The 13,869-nt window shown below is 46.4% G+C and overlaps 3 protein-coding genes across 3 annotated transcripts; 1 reads left to right on the top strand and 2 right to left on the bottom strand.

Annotated features, from left to right (window-relative positions):
• The first annotated feature begins 868 nt into the window (after positions 1-868).
• Positions 869-2,084, top strand: LOC101777443 (nifU-like protein 3, chloroplastic). Its single transcript, XM_004966095.3, has 4 exons — positions 869-1,029; positions 1,115-1,202; positions 1,314-1,603; positions 1,760-2,084. Exons 1-4 carry the CDS (start codon positions 961-963, stop codon positions 1,949-1,951), a joined length of 639 nt encoding a protein of 212 aa, XP_004966152.1. The 5' UTR covers positions 869-960; the 3' UTR covers positions 1,952-2,084.
• Positions 2,085-3,441: 1,357 nt separating this feature from the next.
• Positions 3,442-4,899, bottom strand: LOC101777031 (pentatricopeptide repeat-containing protein At3g61360). The gene has a single exon (XM_004966094.3). The coding sequence runs from the start codon at positions 4,897-4,899 to the stop codon at positions 3,442-3,444; it is 1,458 nt and encodes a 485-aa protein (XP_004966151.1).
• Positions 4,900-8,271: 3,372 nt separating this feature from the next.
• On the bottom strand, positions 8,272-11,650 carry LOC101776610 (pentatricopeptide repeat-containing protein At1g63330). The gene has a single exon (XM_004966093.3). It carries the CDS (start codon positions 11,615-11,617, stop codon positions 8,600-8,602), a length of 3,018 nt encoding a protein of 1,005 aa, XP_004966150.1. The 5' UTR covers positions 11,618-11,650; the 3' UTR covers positions 8,272-8,599.
• Positions 11,651-13,869: the final 2,219 nt, after the last annotated feature.

The following is a 13,869-nucleotide window of genomic DNA, read 5'->3' as shown; positions in this document are numbered from 1 at the left end:
GTTCATAAAAACATTTTTGGATGCACACACACACACCCATCAGCTGCTGGCTGGCTGCTACTGCTAGCACCGCCCGGACACGGGATCCATTTGCAAACTCCACTCCGGTCAGATCTGCATCTACTGGCAGATGCAGATCAGGTTTGCTTGTCAGGGGAGAGCAGTTTTCGTGCGCTTTCTTGGCTCAAGTCTTTTTTTTTTTTCCAATTCTCAAGTGGATGTGGATTACAAGTAGTGGCATGGTAAGCGATTCCTTTTGTGGGGGACGCAACGCAAGGCGCATCCCTCTGGGTGGTGTTTCTGTGGCCAGGATCAGTTGGGAGATATCTGTGGGCACGTCAGTGATCTGGACAGACTCTGAGGAGCTGAGATGGACTTGCATTTCAAATATGGTGCTTGGAAAATAATCCTAGGGAGCGTGTATTTTGCGACAGGACCCTGTACTAATTGTAGTTTGTATATGGATGGTGATCTGCTTCTCTTTGTTAGAACATGTAGGAAGCTCCATTATAGCCAATCATCCGCGAGTAATTCACCTTTGCGTTTTGGAGCCTAGGTTTAGAGATAAAAGTAATACTTCAAGTGTACTAATAGTATGATGCAATCTTAAAGCAGATCCAAGGTTAAAAGATTGACTGTTCGTGAGTACAGATAGCCTTTTCCGAAAATCAAGTTTGCATATGTTAAGCGTGGGCTTGTAATCTGACTGCATGGTTAGTTTGAAGGCCCCTTTCGAACGAAAAACTAATGGGCCCTAAGTTCTGGACCGTGGACCTGCACGCTCGAAGGTAGTTAAATTCGGCCCAACAAAGCCTCCACGGCTCCGGCGAACCACATCCAGGAAACGAATCAGCAAACGGCTGATCTTCTTGCCTGCTGGCGGTCGACAACCAACGGCCTCATCTTACCGTCTCTTTGCCTCGTGACGAGCGGGGAGAAAAAAAATCAGCAGAGAATCAGATGAGGCTCTGTCTCCGGCAAGCGGCGGCCGCGGCCACAAGCTCCCCCCTCGCAGCCACCATCCGCAAGGTAACCTCTCCGGCGTCTCCGCCGCCGCCTCAACCGTTCTCCCTCTTGGCTCCGTCCACTGACCTGCCCTTGATTCTTTCCACAGAATTCTCCAAGCTCCCTCACCCATGGCCGCCTCAGCTTCAGCCACACGTCGCTGCAGACGACGCCGAACCACCGCGGAAACCGAGCAGGTCCGTCACAGTTCTCCTGCAAAATCATAGTCACAGCATGTGACAATTGTGTCTGTCAGACACCTGGTAGAACTGCAAGTATGAACAAGTGCGGTGCCCTTGTTCGATCAGGGTGGGCGGTGCGCGTGCTTCCGCTGACGGAGGAGAACGTGGAGATGGTGCTGGACGAGGTGCGGCCGAGCCTGATGGCGGACGGCGGCAACGTGGCGCTGCACGAGATCGACGGCCTCGTCGTCGTGCTCAAGCTGCAGGGGGCCTGCGGCTCCTGCCCCAGCTCCACCATGACGCTCAAGATGGGCATCGAGACGCGCCTCCGTGACAAGATCCCCGACATCCTCGAGGTCGAGCAGATCGTCGACACCGAGACCGGCCTCGAGCTCAACACCGACAACGTGGAGAAGGTCAGTCCCAGTCCTCCACAGATGCTCACCGACCATTGTTCAGTACACATGCGGCATGCCATCGACTCTGATCATTTCGCGAACCTGCAATAGTGTGCTCTGCTGCAGATGATAGTGATCAAACTGTAATTCTGAGGATCGTTTGATGTTTTGCAGGTACTTGATGAGATCAGACCATACCTCTCCGGTACCGGAGGTGGAAGCATCGAGCTCCTCCAGATCGATGGATATGTCGTCAAGATTAGAATCGGTGGACCTGCAGCTGGTGTAATGACAGTACGAGTAGCTGTGACACAAAAACTGAGGGAAAAGATACCTTCCATCTTGGCTGTTCAGCTCACAGAGTAGAGAACACACGAGCACACTTGTGCATCAATCAACAGAACGAAACGCAGCTTTCTGGACTCTGGTGAATGTTTGATGTTCAATCTTATATTTTTGAGTAATTAGTCATTACACTGAAATACAGAACCGATTAATACGATTGACATGTACCAAGAAATCTTTGGCACAAGAAAATATATTGCTGATTTGGACAAAACAATGCTTACAGCCTTTTTTTTTTTATAACTCTGATGAACAACATTATTCAATACAGCCTCCCAATGTTATTATTTCAATGAATAATAGTTACATTTTACATTGGATCACGTCAATGTATCAGTTTCAATTTTTCGTGCATTCCCTTGGCAAAGGCAAATCTTTTCCCAAAAAACTGAAAACAGCAGCTTCTGCAGTTGAACCTGCAGCCACACTAAATCCTATTATATCAGTAGACAGCTTCATGATACCCATTCATTCCATGTCCTCCACAGTTCTATATAGCTTAAGCTTGGCCATTGATATATTTCATCCTTGACATCACAACCCGTCGTTGATCACAACCATAGGGGTGCTTAAACAGCGGCTTCAGTTTGATGCCCCTCCAATTTGATCGCCTTCTATGATTTGGCAGATCTCCTCAACCTTCCGAAGCTCCCACGTCCACCTTGGAAACCCTTCGAAAACCCTAAAGAAATTCTCAGCTATTTAAGTAAATGCTTTTATGCTTTAATCCAGAGACCACAAGATGCATATTTCTGGTGACCTTTCTTGTTTGAATCTTACGGTTCTAGTTTCTAAATGCTACATGACTCGTCTTTGACTCGACAAAACAGCAGTTGAGTCCAACAGGAACAAACTCACAATCCTAAGGCCAGTCTCAATGGGAGTTTCACAAGAGTTTCATGAGTATTAAATTTGTTACCACATAAGTAAAATTCTGACTTGGCAAGGTCATTATGAGGGGGGGTGGGGGGTGGGGTTCATCAGAAGAGAGGAGTTTCATTCTCATGAAACTCAACTGGCACAATTACCAAGTTTTCAGTCTTGGTAACTGTGCAATAAAACTGTTCACTGAGATTGGCCTAAGTCTGAAAGATAATCAAACAAAGCTTCCAAGCTCCAACTGTGCTAATTAAATGTATAATCATTACATTTTGCACAGGATCATATCAATGCATCAATTCCATATTTCAAGTGCCTTTTCCTGGCAAAGGCCAAGCTTTTTTTTTTTCACAAAACTGAAACTTCAAACTTCAGCTTCTAGAGCTGAACATTTTCCTTCAAGAAACTCTTAGCTGGGTCTGAAACTCTTAACAAATGGAAGGTTTTCCATATCTGTTAGGCTGGTGCTCTCAAATTGCCAGGTTTAGGATATCCATTTATTCCCTGTTATCCACAGATGTAGAAAGCTTGGTCACTGCAACATTTCACCCTTGACATCACAGCCCATCAAACAATGGTGGTGACGATCCTATGATTTTCTCAAGGAAAAACAACTACAGTGGTGCTCATGCTCACATTGGCTCTTCTTCAATCTGATGCCCCTCCAGCTGGACAACCTTCATCATTTGCCTAATCTCCTCAACCTTCCCGTATTCCCGTGTACGCCTTAAAAACCCTTCCAAAACCCTAAATGCTCGCTCTGTAGGTGCCATTCCCATCTCGATGATCTCCCTAAAACACCTGTATGCCTCAGAAACCACACCCCTACAGCATAAACCAGTAACCAGAATATCCAGTGCATGCCGGTGAGGTACACATCCTTTTCCCATTATATAATCCCACAGCTCCAGCCCAAGGTCAGGTCGGCCATTCTCGCAGAAGACCTTCATGAGCAGCATAGTCGTCCTGGTCCTCGGCATAAACCCTGAAGCAACCATCTTGCTGTACACCTTCCAAATCCCCTCCAAGTTGCCAACTCTCTGGAACCCACAAAACATTGTGTTGTAGCTAACATCATCCAAGCCAACCCCCTTCCTCTCCATCTTGTCCATCACCGCCATCGCAGACTTCAAATCCCTAGCCCTCACATACGCGCCCATTAGCGCATTGTGAGCACCGCGGTCAGGGGTCACTCCCCACTTCTCCATTTCATCAAACAGCAGCTGTGCCCGCGCTGCGTTCCTCACAATTCCAGCTCCATATATCAATGTGGTGAACACCTGCAGCGTCGGCTTGCAGTTCTCTCTCCTGCGCATTTCATCGAGCAGCTCGAGGGCGTCCGCAAACCTGCCTTTCTTGCAGTAGGCATCCATCCTCACACAGTACGACACGGCGTCCGGGACGAAGCCGCGCAGCACGGCGTCATGGTAGAAGAGATCCAGCGCCTGGGCGTGGCCGGCCTCCTTGAACCCGAGCAGCAGCGTGTTGAAGGTGCGCGTGTCGGGCGGGTAGGCGTCGCAGTAGCGGTGGAAGAGCGCGCGCGCCTCGGCGACGCGGCCGCGGGCGCAGAAGGCGCGGAGCAGCGCGTTGAGCTCGGCGGCGCCGAAGGCCCGGCCCGCGCGCGCCCAGACGCGGGCGGCTGAGTCGAAGCAGGTGACGGCGGCGTCGAAGGACGCGCCGGGCGCGGACTCGGAGAGCGCGGTGGAGAGTAGGACGGCGAGCGCGGGCGTGGAGAGGAGGTGGGGGTGCGTGGACGGGAGGGACTCGAGCAGCGGGAACGAGAGGTGGGCGTGGCGGCGGGAGCGCGCGAGGAGGCGGAGCAGGACGGGTAGGGAGCTGCCCGGCACGGGGAAGTGCGGGAGCGCGAGGAGGCAGCGGTACAGGGAGAGCGCGGGGAGCGGCGGCGAGTGCGAGAGGAGGAGATGGGAGAGGAGCGGCGTGAGGAGGGAGGGGCAGGCCGGGAGGAGCGCGAGGAGGAGCGGCGGGGTGGCCGGCGCGTGGGAGAGGAGAAGCCGCGCGAGGTGGGGGACGGTCGGGGTAAGGAGCGGCGCGGCGGCGCGGCGAGGCGGCGGGAGGAGGCGAAGGGGCATGGGGGCGTGGCGCCGCCGGTGCGGAGAGGGACGAGAGAGCTCGAGGAGAGTGGGCCGTTTTTCTTTTTGAGTCTGAGCTGTGGAGTGGGCTGGTTGATAACGTTGAGGTTGGGCTACGAGCCCACAAAGAGGTATCAGTGGGCCGGTCCGTAGAGCCGATTGTGGGACCCATCTGTCTGTCACTGCCCAGTGGTAGACAGTAGACTTCCACATATTTCAGCACTTAGAAACGTCACCGTACTAGTCTAAGATCTAGATTAAGTTCTGATTACTCATTTTTTTAACGTTACTGCATGTTTTAAAAAAATGTTCAAATTCTTTTTCTTATACGTATAACTTCATAGAGCGGAAGAATTCCCAGCTCAACCGATGCCTCAAGTTACTGTACAGTTATAACTAAACTACTACGTTTTACTGTTACTGCCGATTTCTTTTTTACTTATCGCTAAAGAAAACGGATGTCAACAAGGCGTACGTGTCCGTCCTTCACCGCCGAAAAAATCGTCTGTATCCTGGTTCGCCTCGCACGGTCGCACCGCCCTCCCCGCGGTCGTCACCTCCTCGCGCTCGTGTTCTACGTTGTTGTCGGGCTCCTCCGAGACATGCACCGCTCCATCTCAAACCCGCGCCTGTCGTCCTTCGCCGTCCACTGACCTCGACCACGGCGAGCCCCCAACACCAAATCCTCCTTGGGGGCGCTAGTGCATCTCGGCCGCTCCGTCTGCGGTCTTCGTTGGTGTCAATACCTCTACCGCACCTCACAGGAGCGCGACGTGCTGCGTATCACCGCGCGGCGGCCGTTCGTCGGTCACATCCATCCTACGCGCCGTGGAAGGTGGCCCAGACAAGAGACCTACGTATCGTCCTTTCTTTTAATTTGCCTATGCTTAATTTGCTATCTGAAAGTGTTTATTTTCTTACAAGCATCTGCTGCCTCCTGACAAGTTGCAAACTGGTTGAGGTTATCTAAATTTCAAGTGTGACAAAAGTATGAGATTTAGTTATCTTGTGATCCTTGGTTTAGAATTCCGGTAATTCTTCCGAAATCATACTTGATGCACATTCCAAGTTTGCAACTGATCTTGATTGCGTGAAACTAAATACTTGAGTGTACAGCTTGCAACTGGTAATGCTTACCGTTACTCCATGAGTACTTCTAACAGAAACATTGTACGTGTACAATTGATGTGCCCTTTTGTTGGGTTGGCCTTACTCCACTGTGTTAATCTGATGTGATTGAATCTGTAGCTTGTTCTACACAGAGGCTAGGCTGACATGCAAGGTGAATGAAACTTACTGAAGCCAATGGTGCATTGCTTACTAGCATTTGGCCTGCTCTGCTTATTTCTCTGCAGTGAAGGCGCACTCATGCGCCTGAAAAACTTGGGAGCTCTGCAAGGTTGGATCATATACCTACTGCAGAGATGCGGTATGTATCGATTGATGTCTTCAGAAGACTATAAATAAAAAGAGATAAAAGGAAAACAGGTTGAACCTGTTTTGTTGCTGATGTGTAGGTTTATTTTTTCCATGAGCTTTTCCCACCGGGCAATATTTCTGGCTTTGTATTCCTGCAGATCTCATGCTTTCATTTTGCTCTCTTCGTCAGGAAGTGAAGAGCCATGGTTACTATGCTTGCACATTTCAATGGACTGGTAGATATCATTGCTTCTTGCTTTACTGGTAGTCACTGCTGTAGGTGATCGATCTATACATAAGAACAAATTTTAGTAATTTTTATTCTTAATGTTTGTACAAATCAGAATATGAGGCGTATATTGTTTAAAATCATGGAATTCTATTTTTCATATTCTTAGTTGTGTTATGAAGGGTTTCTGATTCTCCAGGATGAGGATGACAACTGTAGACGTTCTAAAGTTACTATGATTAGTTATTATCTTATTGTATGGATTTATGCACACTAGGTTCTACCACATCAGGTTGCTTCTTTGTTTCAAAATTGAAAAGTTCCCCTTACATCCATGCACCTGCAATTTTTATACTGAAATGCCATGCTTTGTTTTGGTAATATGGTTTTCCATTTTTCTACATTTGTGGGATTATGGATCACAACGCCTACAAAGGACTCATATCTTTGTGGCTTCTCCAACTGCTAGAACAAATAATGCATCACCATGCAATCAGGTCTACCTTTTGTATGCGTTCAATATGTATATTCGTACCATTTTTTTTTCCTTTTTGCCTATTTGCATTAGCATCTCAGCTTTGCAAATAATTTATTGGTTGTACTTAATCTTTTTCCGATCCAAGCAAAATCAGGAATAAAAAACTAGCTAACTGGTTTACTATACTGTGATATGTGTGCTGCCATTCCGTGATACCCATATCAACACGGCTATATCTTTGCACTCCTGTTTTCTTTTTAAATGGTTCATATGCTGAATAGTCTGCTTTCAATTCTGTCAGTAATACATATCCTTTTTCAAAATAATGGTCATTATTTCTAAAGTAGATGCTTCTGAGTCGTACATGTGTATATTTGTGGCTCTTTTGTAGTATATGCTTGCACCTTGCAGTCTTCTCTCACGTTTTGTGATTAGCAGTAGCAAGTGATCTCCAAAGAATAATGAACCAATGAAAGCACCGACGGGCCAGACGGCAGCAAGCCAGCAACAAGTGCGCAAGTTATATGGGCGCGGCGTAGCGCGCCAGCCTTCCTAGTTGTACATGGGTTTCCATGTTTTCATTCAAAACGGAAGCCGATGATCATGCGGACAAGCCTCGAGTGAAAAAGAAAGTACAGAAACCGATTTTTGTCAAAATTGGGTGTGGGAACGATGCTGCATGACTATATTTTGCAAGGTCGAGGAAGAACAAAGCATCAGCCGGGAGGATATGATAAACAAGAACAAAACTAGGTGCCCTGTAAACAAGCCGTGAGGAATCCAAATTTAAATGCTAGGTACACTGTTTGATTATAGAAATATGCCAGTTCGTCAAATTTAAGCGCATCCCGTGGAAAGCGTAAAGAATCAATGCCCAACTGCTCCCCTCTACTGACATCAGTATGAATGCAAAGAAAATGAAGTATCATGATCCATGATAAAACACCAGCTTCATCACAATCTGGCATTAACATATTACCTGGACATGATGGATCAACAAAAAGAATTCACAGATTCATTCCAACCTGCAAACTTGAATATTTGGATTTCAATCTGTAGTGTTTCCAGTTTCCCCCAGCACATTTCCTCTAGGCAAGATGGATAAATTTATCGATTTGAAGAAAATACAAGCGCACCCACAACTGAATGGAAAGTGCACTCAGTTAACAGAAACCAAATTGAATATCTAGCATTTCAATGTTACTGATGTGCCTGGAAATGAATAGACCAGGATGAAGATAAGAAATAGGAGTAATCACAAACCACTTAGTAGTTGCACAGCTAAGTCAAAGCAATAAAAAAATGTTATTCTACAGAGCTAAGCATTGTTATGCAGTTGCACTCTTTACATTACTAAAACACAACCTTTTTGCATCTTCAACCTGCCATACCTGAACCAGAAAAAATGCTGGACCGCAAAACAGATTAACCTAAAGCTGCAGAGGCTTATAGTTTTCTGATTTGCAACAAGAAGAAATCAGGCAGATTCTATGGAGTAAATTAATCCACTCAAACTCTCATCTATCAAAAAGAAGTTCATAAATTTGCAGTACAATGGCATCAGGATTATATGGTTATTCTGCATTCGCAGCTTCCTGACTATTACCAACCGAATTACATTTGCTTTCCTTTTGTAACCACTTGTAACACAACATAGTATCAAATACTTTATTGTATTCCTGGATGAATCCTGACGAGTGAAGATCATTTAACAGTATCATGCACTGATCCTCGGAAGGACAAATACCCATCTCTTCCATTTCTTTTAGCAAATTAAAAGCTTCGGTCAGTTTGCTCTTCCGGCAAAGGCCATCCAATAAAGCAAGATAAGATGTGCAGCTCATGGGAGCACCTTTTGCCACAAGAGCATCATGTAGCATCAAAGCCTTATCCAAATCTCCTCCTTTACAATGAGACTGGATCATGTTATGTGTCACATCTAGAGGAGCTAGTCCTTGATTGATCATGCCTGTAAACAATGAGGACAAGTGATCTGTATCATGTTGCGAAGCTTTCTTCTGTTGCAGCTCAACAAAAATTGTGTGTGCTTCACTGAGTTTCCCAGCCTCATCAAGTCCTTTTACGATATTTTCAACAGTCAGCATGTTAGGCACTATGTCTTTGTCCATCATCATGTGGAGAAACTTCACAGTTTCCTGCAATTTTCCACGTTTGCAGAAGCCATGGACCAAGGTGTTGAAAGAAGAAATACTTGCATATCCCCTAAGAACCATCTCTTCAGTTATAAACAGAGCCTGTTGAAGGTCCCCGGAATTTGAGCAGCCAGAGGTAAGCACACTATAGACAAAAGCATCTGGGGTTACCCCTCTTGCTAGCATTTCGTTATAAAGACCAATAGCATCATGGATATCACCAGCTTTGCAGTATCCATCTATCAAACATGTATATGTCACACAATTTGGCACTAATCCCTTAATTAATATGCTACTGAAGACATTACGAGCATGAGAAATATTATCGGACTTGCAAAGCCCATCGATTAGGGCATTATAGCATACAATACCAGGCTCCACTCCTTTTTTACCCATCTCATCAAGAAGGCCAACAGCTTTCTCCACATCAGCTGTCTTGCAAAGACCAGATATCAATGAACTGTATATATGCAAATCAGGAACTAACCCATTCTTCTCCATCACTGAGAGAACCCTAAAAGCTGCTTCCATATGTCCAGATCTTGACAGATTGTGAATCACAATTCCATACAAACGGTTGTCTGGCATGACTCCCCTGTCTAACATGGATTGAAGAATAGAGGAAACCTTTTCAAGATTATCTGACTTGAAGTAAACTTCTAGGAGGTGAGCGTAGATAAAGTCCTTTGGTTTTAGTCTATTAAGCATCTGATGGAGTAACTGTTCAGCCTTTTCTACATTCCCAGTCATACTATAGCCATGAATCAGACCATCATACGTGAACTCATTAGGGTGCACTCCTTTCTCCAGCATCTGATCATAGTACTCTATGGCTTCCTCCATCTTTCCCACCTTAGATAGTCCAATTATAAGAGAATTGTAGCAGTACAAATCAGGCACTACATTGGAACTGGTCATCTTTTTGAAAGCTTCACAAGCCAATGAGAATTTGCCTTCCCTGCAATACCCTGAGATAAGAGGCGCATAAACAAATGCATTGGGCTTTATACCTTCTGCAACCATTTGCTCAAGGAGACCACCTGCTGTTTCCAATTCACCGATTTGGCATAGTCCATTGATGATTATGCTGTAAGTGTATACATTAGGCGAAATACCATCCTTTCTCATTTCATTAAGCAGCCAAAAGGCTTCTTCTTTGTTATGCTGTCGGAGATGCCCTTCAATGAGATGATTGAAAGTGATGGTGTCAGCGATATGACCAATTTTGACCATTTCCTTCAAAACTTCGGTAGCCCTCCCCAGCTGCCCCAATTTACATAGACCCCGGATGAGATTGTCATAGGTGATCTTGTTTGGCTGCACACCAGCAGCAGACATGTCCTTGATTATCTTAAACGCCTCGTCCGAATTGCCCTCCCTCATGAACCCATCAACCAGAGTTGCATAAACAACAACATTAGGCTTTAACCCAGCACAAGACATCTCATCCAGCAAGCACTTCGCCTGACTCGGCCTGCCACGCTTGCACAGACCATTAATGATTGCACCATAAGTAAATCCATCCGGAACCAACCCATAATCCTCCATCTCCTTCTTGAACCCAAACGCCTCTTCGACAGCTCCAGCTCTGCACAGACCACCAATCAATATATTGTAGGTCACTGTGTTCACGCTGCATCCCGTCTCACGCATTTCCTCAAGCACCTTCTTCGCAGCATCCAAGTCCCGGACCTTGCAATACGCCTCGATCAATGTCGAGTACGTGTACACATCCGGCGAAACGCCGGCGTCCTCCATGAAGCCGCGCACCTTCCAGAGCAGATCCAGGGCGTCCGCGCGCAGCAGGTCCTTGAGCAGCGCGTTGCAGCAGCGAAGGCTGGGCGCCAAGCCGAGATCCTTCATCAGCAGGACAACCTCGGCGCCATCCCGGACCCTCCCGGTCTTCTTGTAGGTGTCGACGAGGACGTCGAGGACGACCGGCCGGCGGTCGTGGCCGGAGCCGGAGACCGCGCGGTGGACGGAGCTGAGGACGAGGGGAGGGGTGGGGTAGGCGCGGATCATGTGGTCGAGGAGCCCGTTGGCCTGGGGGAAGAGGCCGGCGGCGCAGAGGGAGACGGCGAGGTGGGCAAATGCGTCGGGGGCGGGCGCTGAGGGCCCGAGGCGGGGGCGGGACCAGTAGAAGAAATCCAGCAGGAGCTTGGGGTGGAGGCGCGGGGAGGAGGCGCCGCGGAGGAGGAGGGAGGACACGGAAGCGGGAGAGAGGCGGGAGGGGAGGTCGGAGGCGGCGATGGCGAGCTTCCAGTCGCCGGAGCAGCGGGAGAGGAGGGTGGCCACCTCGGCTGCCACGCCGTCGGGATCGGGGGAAGACGACGTAGAGGCATCGGTGGTGGTGGTGGTGAAGGGCGCGGGAGATGGCCGGCTCGGGCGGAGGGGCGAGGCGCCGGCGGCTGGACGCCGCACGCGCGCGCGGAGGAGCATTGGTGGGGGATGAAGAATGTGAGGGACTGTTTGACGTTTAAAACACCAGATCTGCTAACCACTCTCTTCATTTTTCGGATATCCTGCTGAAATCCGCGCCCTTATTAAACATCACAGATTTTTAACGTTGTTCGTTTAAAAGCTATTTTCTTAAAACGGGCATGTATGCATATTAATAAGCGAAAAAAATTACACAAAGAGATATAGCACACGCATGTATGATAAATAATTTCTTTTGATGATGATAAATATTTTTTTGTGAATGATAGATTGTTGTTTACTCTTATTGTTTGCAAGACACAAGTTATATAGGTGATTATATATTGACTTATTTGGATACTAAGCATTTTAACATTTTTTTAATCAAAGTGGGAAGCCACCAACTTATTTAATTATATAATTTTTTATTCTAGACCTATTTAATTCACTCCCATAGGAACTACATGCTACTAAGTACTCTAATAACTAAACTAAAGACCATTTCGCTGAACATTTTACTCATCGACATAGTATAAGATATATGCACAAGATTGTCTTCATCTCCACATTATTGTGGGCTTGAAAAATCTAGTACCTTGCGTGAAGAACCAAGACACATTAAATTTCACTTCCTAAATCCTATCCACTGTCGTATAATTTCAATAAAAATGGCACTTCCCCATATTGGTTCTCGTTCAATCAAGTTTTGTGAGGTGTTCAATCTTTCTGTCATTGGGTGATAGCTCATTTTATGAATTAAAACCAACCAATCCACAAAATTCATTTATCCATGCAAAAAGAATTATTGTTTTCGGCAGTTGTTTGATGAAGGAGATAGGACCTGACACAACTGGAGCAATAACAAGAATGAAAAGTTATTTAGACAGATTACCGCTCTTGGGGAGGTTTAGGATAAATAAACCCAATGTCTTTTGCTGAACAGTTTCTAGCTTTTCATTCTAGCTATGTCACCGAGGGACTACACACCCGAGACCGCTCACAGGTTACAAAAGACCCAGAGGCAGCACCTGCCTAAATTCAGATATGACTAACTACACAAAAGACAACTTCCCCTTGTCCCCCTAAAGCCTAACTCTGGTAGAACAGCTATCTTCCTCCTTTTCCTCTTTTACTGAAGAAGAACTATTCCTGTGTCATTCGCCGATTCTTCATGTGGATGGAAGCGAAGCGCCGCCTCCTTCATTGCCTCCGCTCCCGCTTCCAAGATCTCCTTGTCCTCCCAAGATCTCCTTGTCCTCCAATTTATGTAAACCTGCCCCGTACATAATAAAGAAAGTTGCTAAACAAATAATCTCTGTAGGAGATTTGATATGTTTTTTGTCAAAGCTACAGAGTTTCTGGCGTTCCAAAGAGCCCAGCACACTGCAGACAAACCCACTATATGAATCTTTTTCACATGTGGCAAGTACCTATTGACCCAAACCCAAAACTGTTCAAAAGACGTTGGCCTACAGGGCACATTTATAATCATGGCAATCAGACTTCACACGTATCTAGCTATAGAGCAATAAAAAAAAAAGGTGTTCAACAGTTTCATCCTCCCAACAGAAACTACATCTTGTGTCACCCTACCCATTCCTTTTACTCAGATTACCTTTTGTTAGAATAGCACTTTGTTTCGGTGCCTATTATTTGTCTGCACAAAATTTCTTTTAATGTGCTCGTGATTTTCTACAGGAGTCTGGCAAGCTGGTTGTAGAGGACCGTTTACCGGAAGCAAAAGTGAATCCGAAACTATATTTTGATTTTCCAGATCTACAACAAGATGTCCATTGTGTTATCTTTAGATTACTTGGGGATGTCACTGCATTTGTCGTTGACATTTCTGAACTTGAAGGCTTAAACTTGCGAAATCTTCCTTTGTATTGGCATCTGGACTGTCTTTGTCAAATAAAATCAAGTTGTACTACTACGCTGATACATACGAGATGGGAAAGATCGACAGTCTCAACAGTATAATCACTATAATGTCCATGAGGATTGAAGCTCTGACATTCTAAATGCTATCTTATTAATTTGTGGTATATCCAGACACTACTGGGGAAAGCTCCATCAGTACCGGTTGGGAACCCCTTTTAGCACCGGTTTCGCAACCAGTATTGATAGTGCGGTACTAAGGGAGGCCTTTGGTACCGGTTGAAATAAAATAACCGGTACTAAAGGGGATGACACATTAGTACCGGATTGGGACATCAATGAATACTAATGTGCACCGCATTAGTACCGGTTGGTGCACTAATGTGGTGCACATT

This window comes from Setaria italica, chromosome IV (assembly GCF_000263155.2).
Source record: "Setaria italica strain Yugu1 chromosome IV, Setaria_italica_v2.0, whole genome shotgun sequence".
In the NCBI taxonomy this organism is placed as follows: Eukaryota; Viridiplantae; Streptophyta; class Magnoliopsida; order Poales; family Poaceae; genus Setaria; species Setaria italica.
This window is presented reverse-complemented; position numbering and strand designations above follow the sequence as displayed.

Excerpts from the sequence above, each read along its gene's own strand:
- LOC101777031 (XM_004966094.3), bottom strand. The coding sequence starts at position 4,899 with ATGCCCCTTCGCCTCCTCCCGCCGCCTCGCCGCGCCGCCGCGCCGCTC.
- LOC101777443 (XM_004966095.3), top strand. The coding sequence starts at position 961 with ATGAGGCTCTGTCTCCGGCAAGCGGCGGCCGCGGCCACAAGCTCCCCC. Across the intron at positions 1,030-1,114 it reads TCGCAGCCACCATCCGCAAG|AATTCTCCAAGCTCCCTCAC; the intron begins GTAACCTCTCCG and ends TTCTTTCCACAG. Across the intron at positions 1,604-1,759 it reads ACACCGACAACGTGGAGAAG|GTACTTGATGAGATCAGACC; the intron begins GTCAGTCCCAGT and ends GATGTTTTGCAG.
- LOC101776610 (XM_004966093.3), bottom strand. The coding sequence starts at position 11,617 with ATGCTCCTCCGCGCGCGCGTGCGGCGTCCAGCCGCCGGCGCCTCGCCC.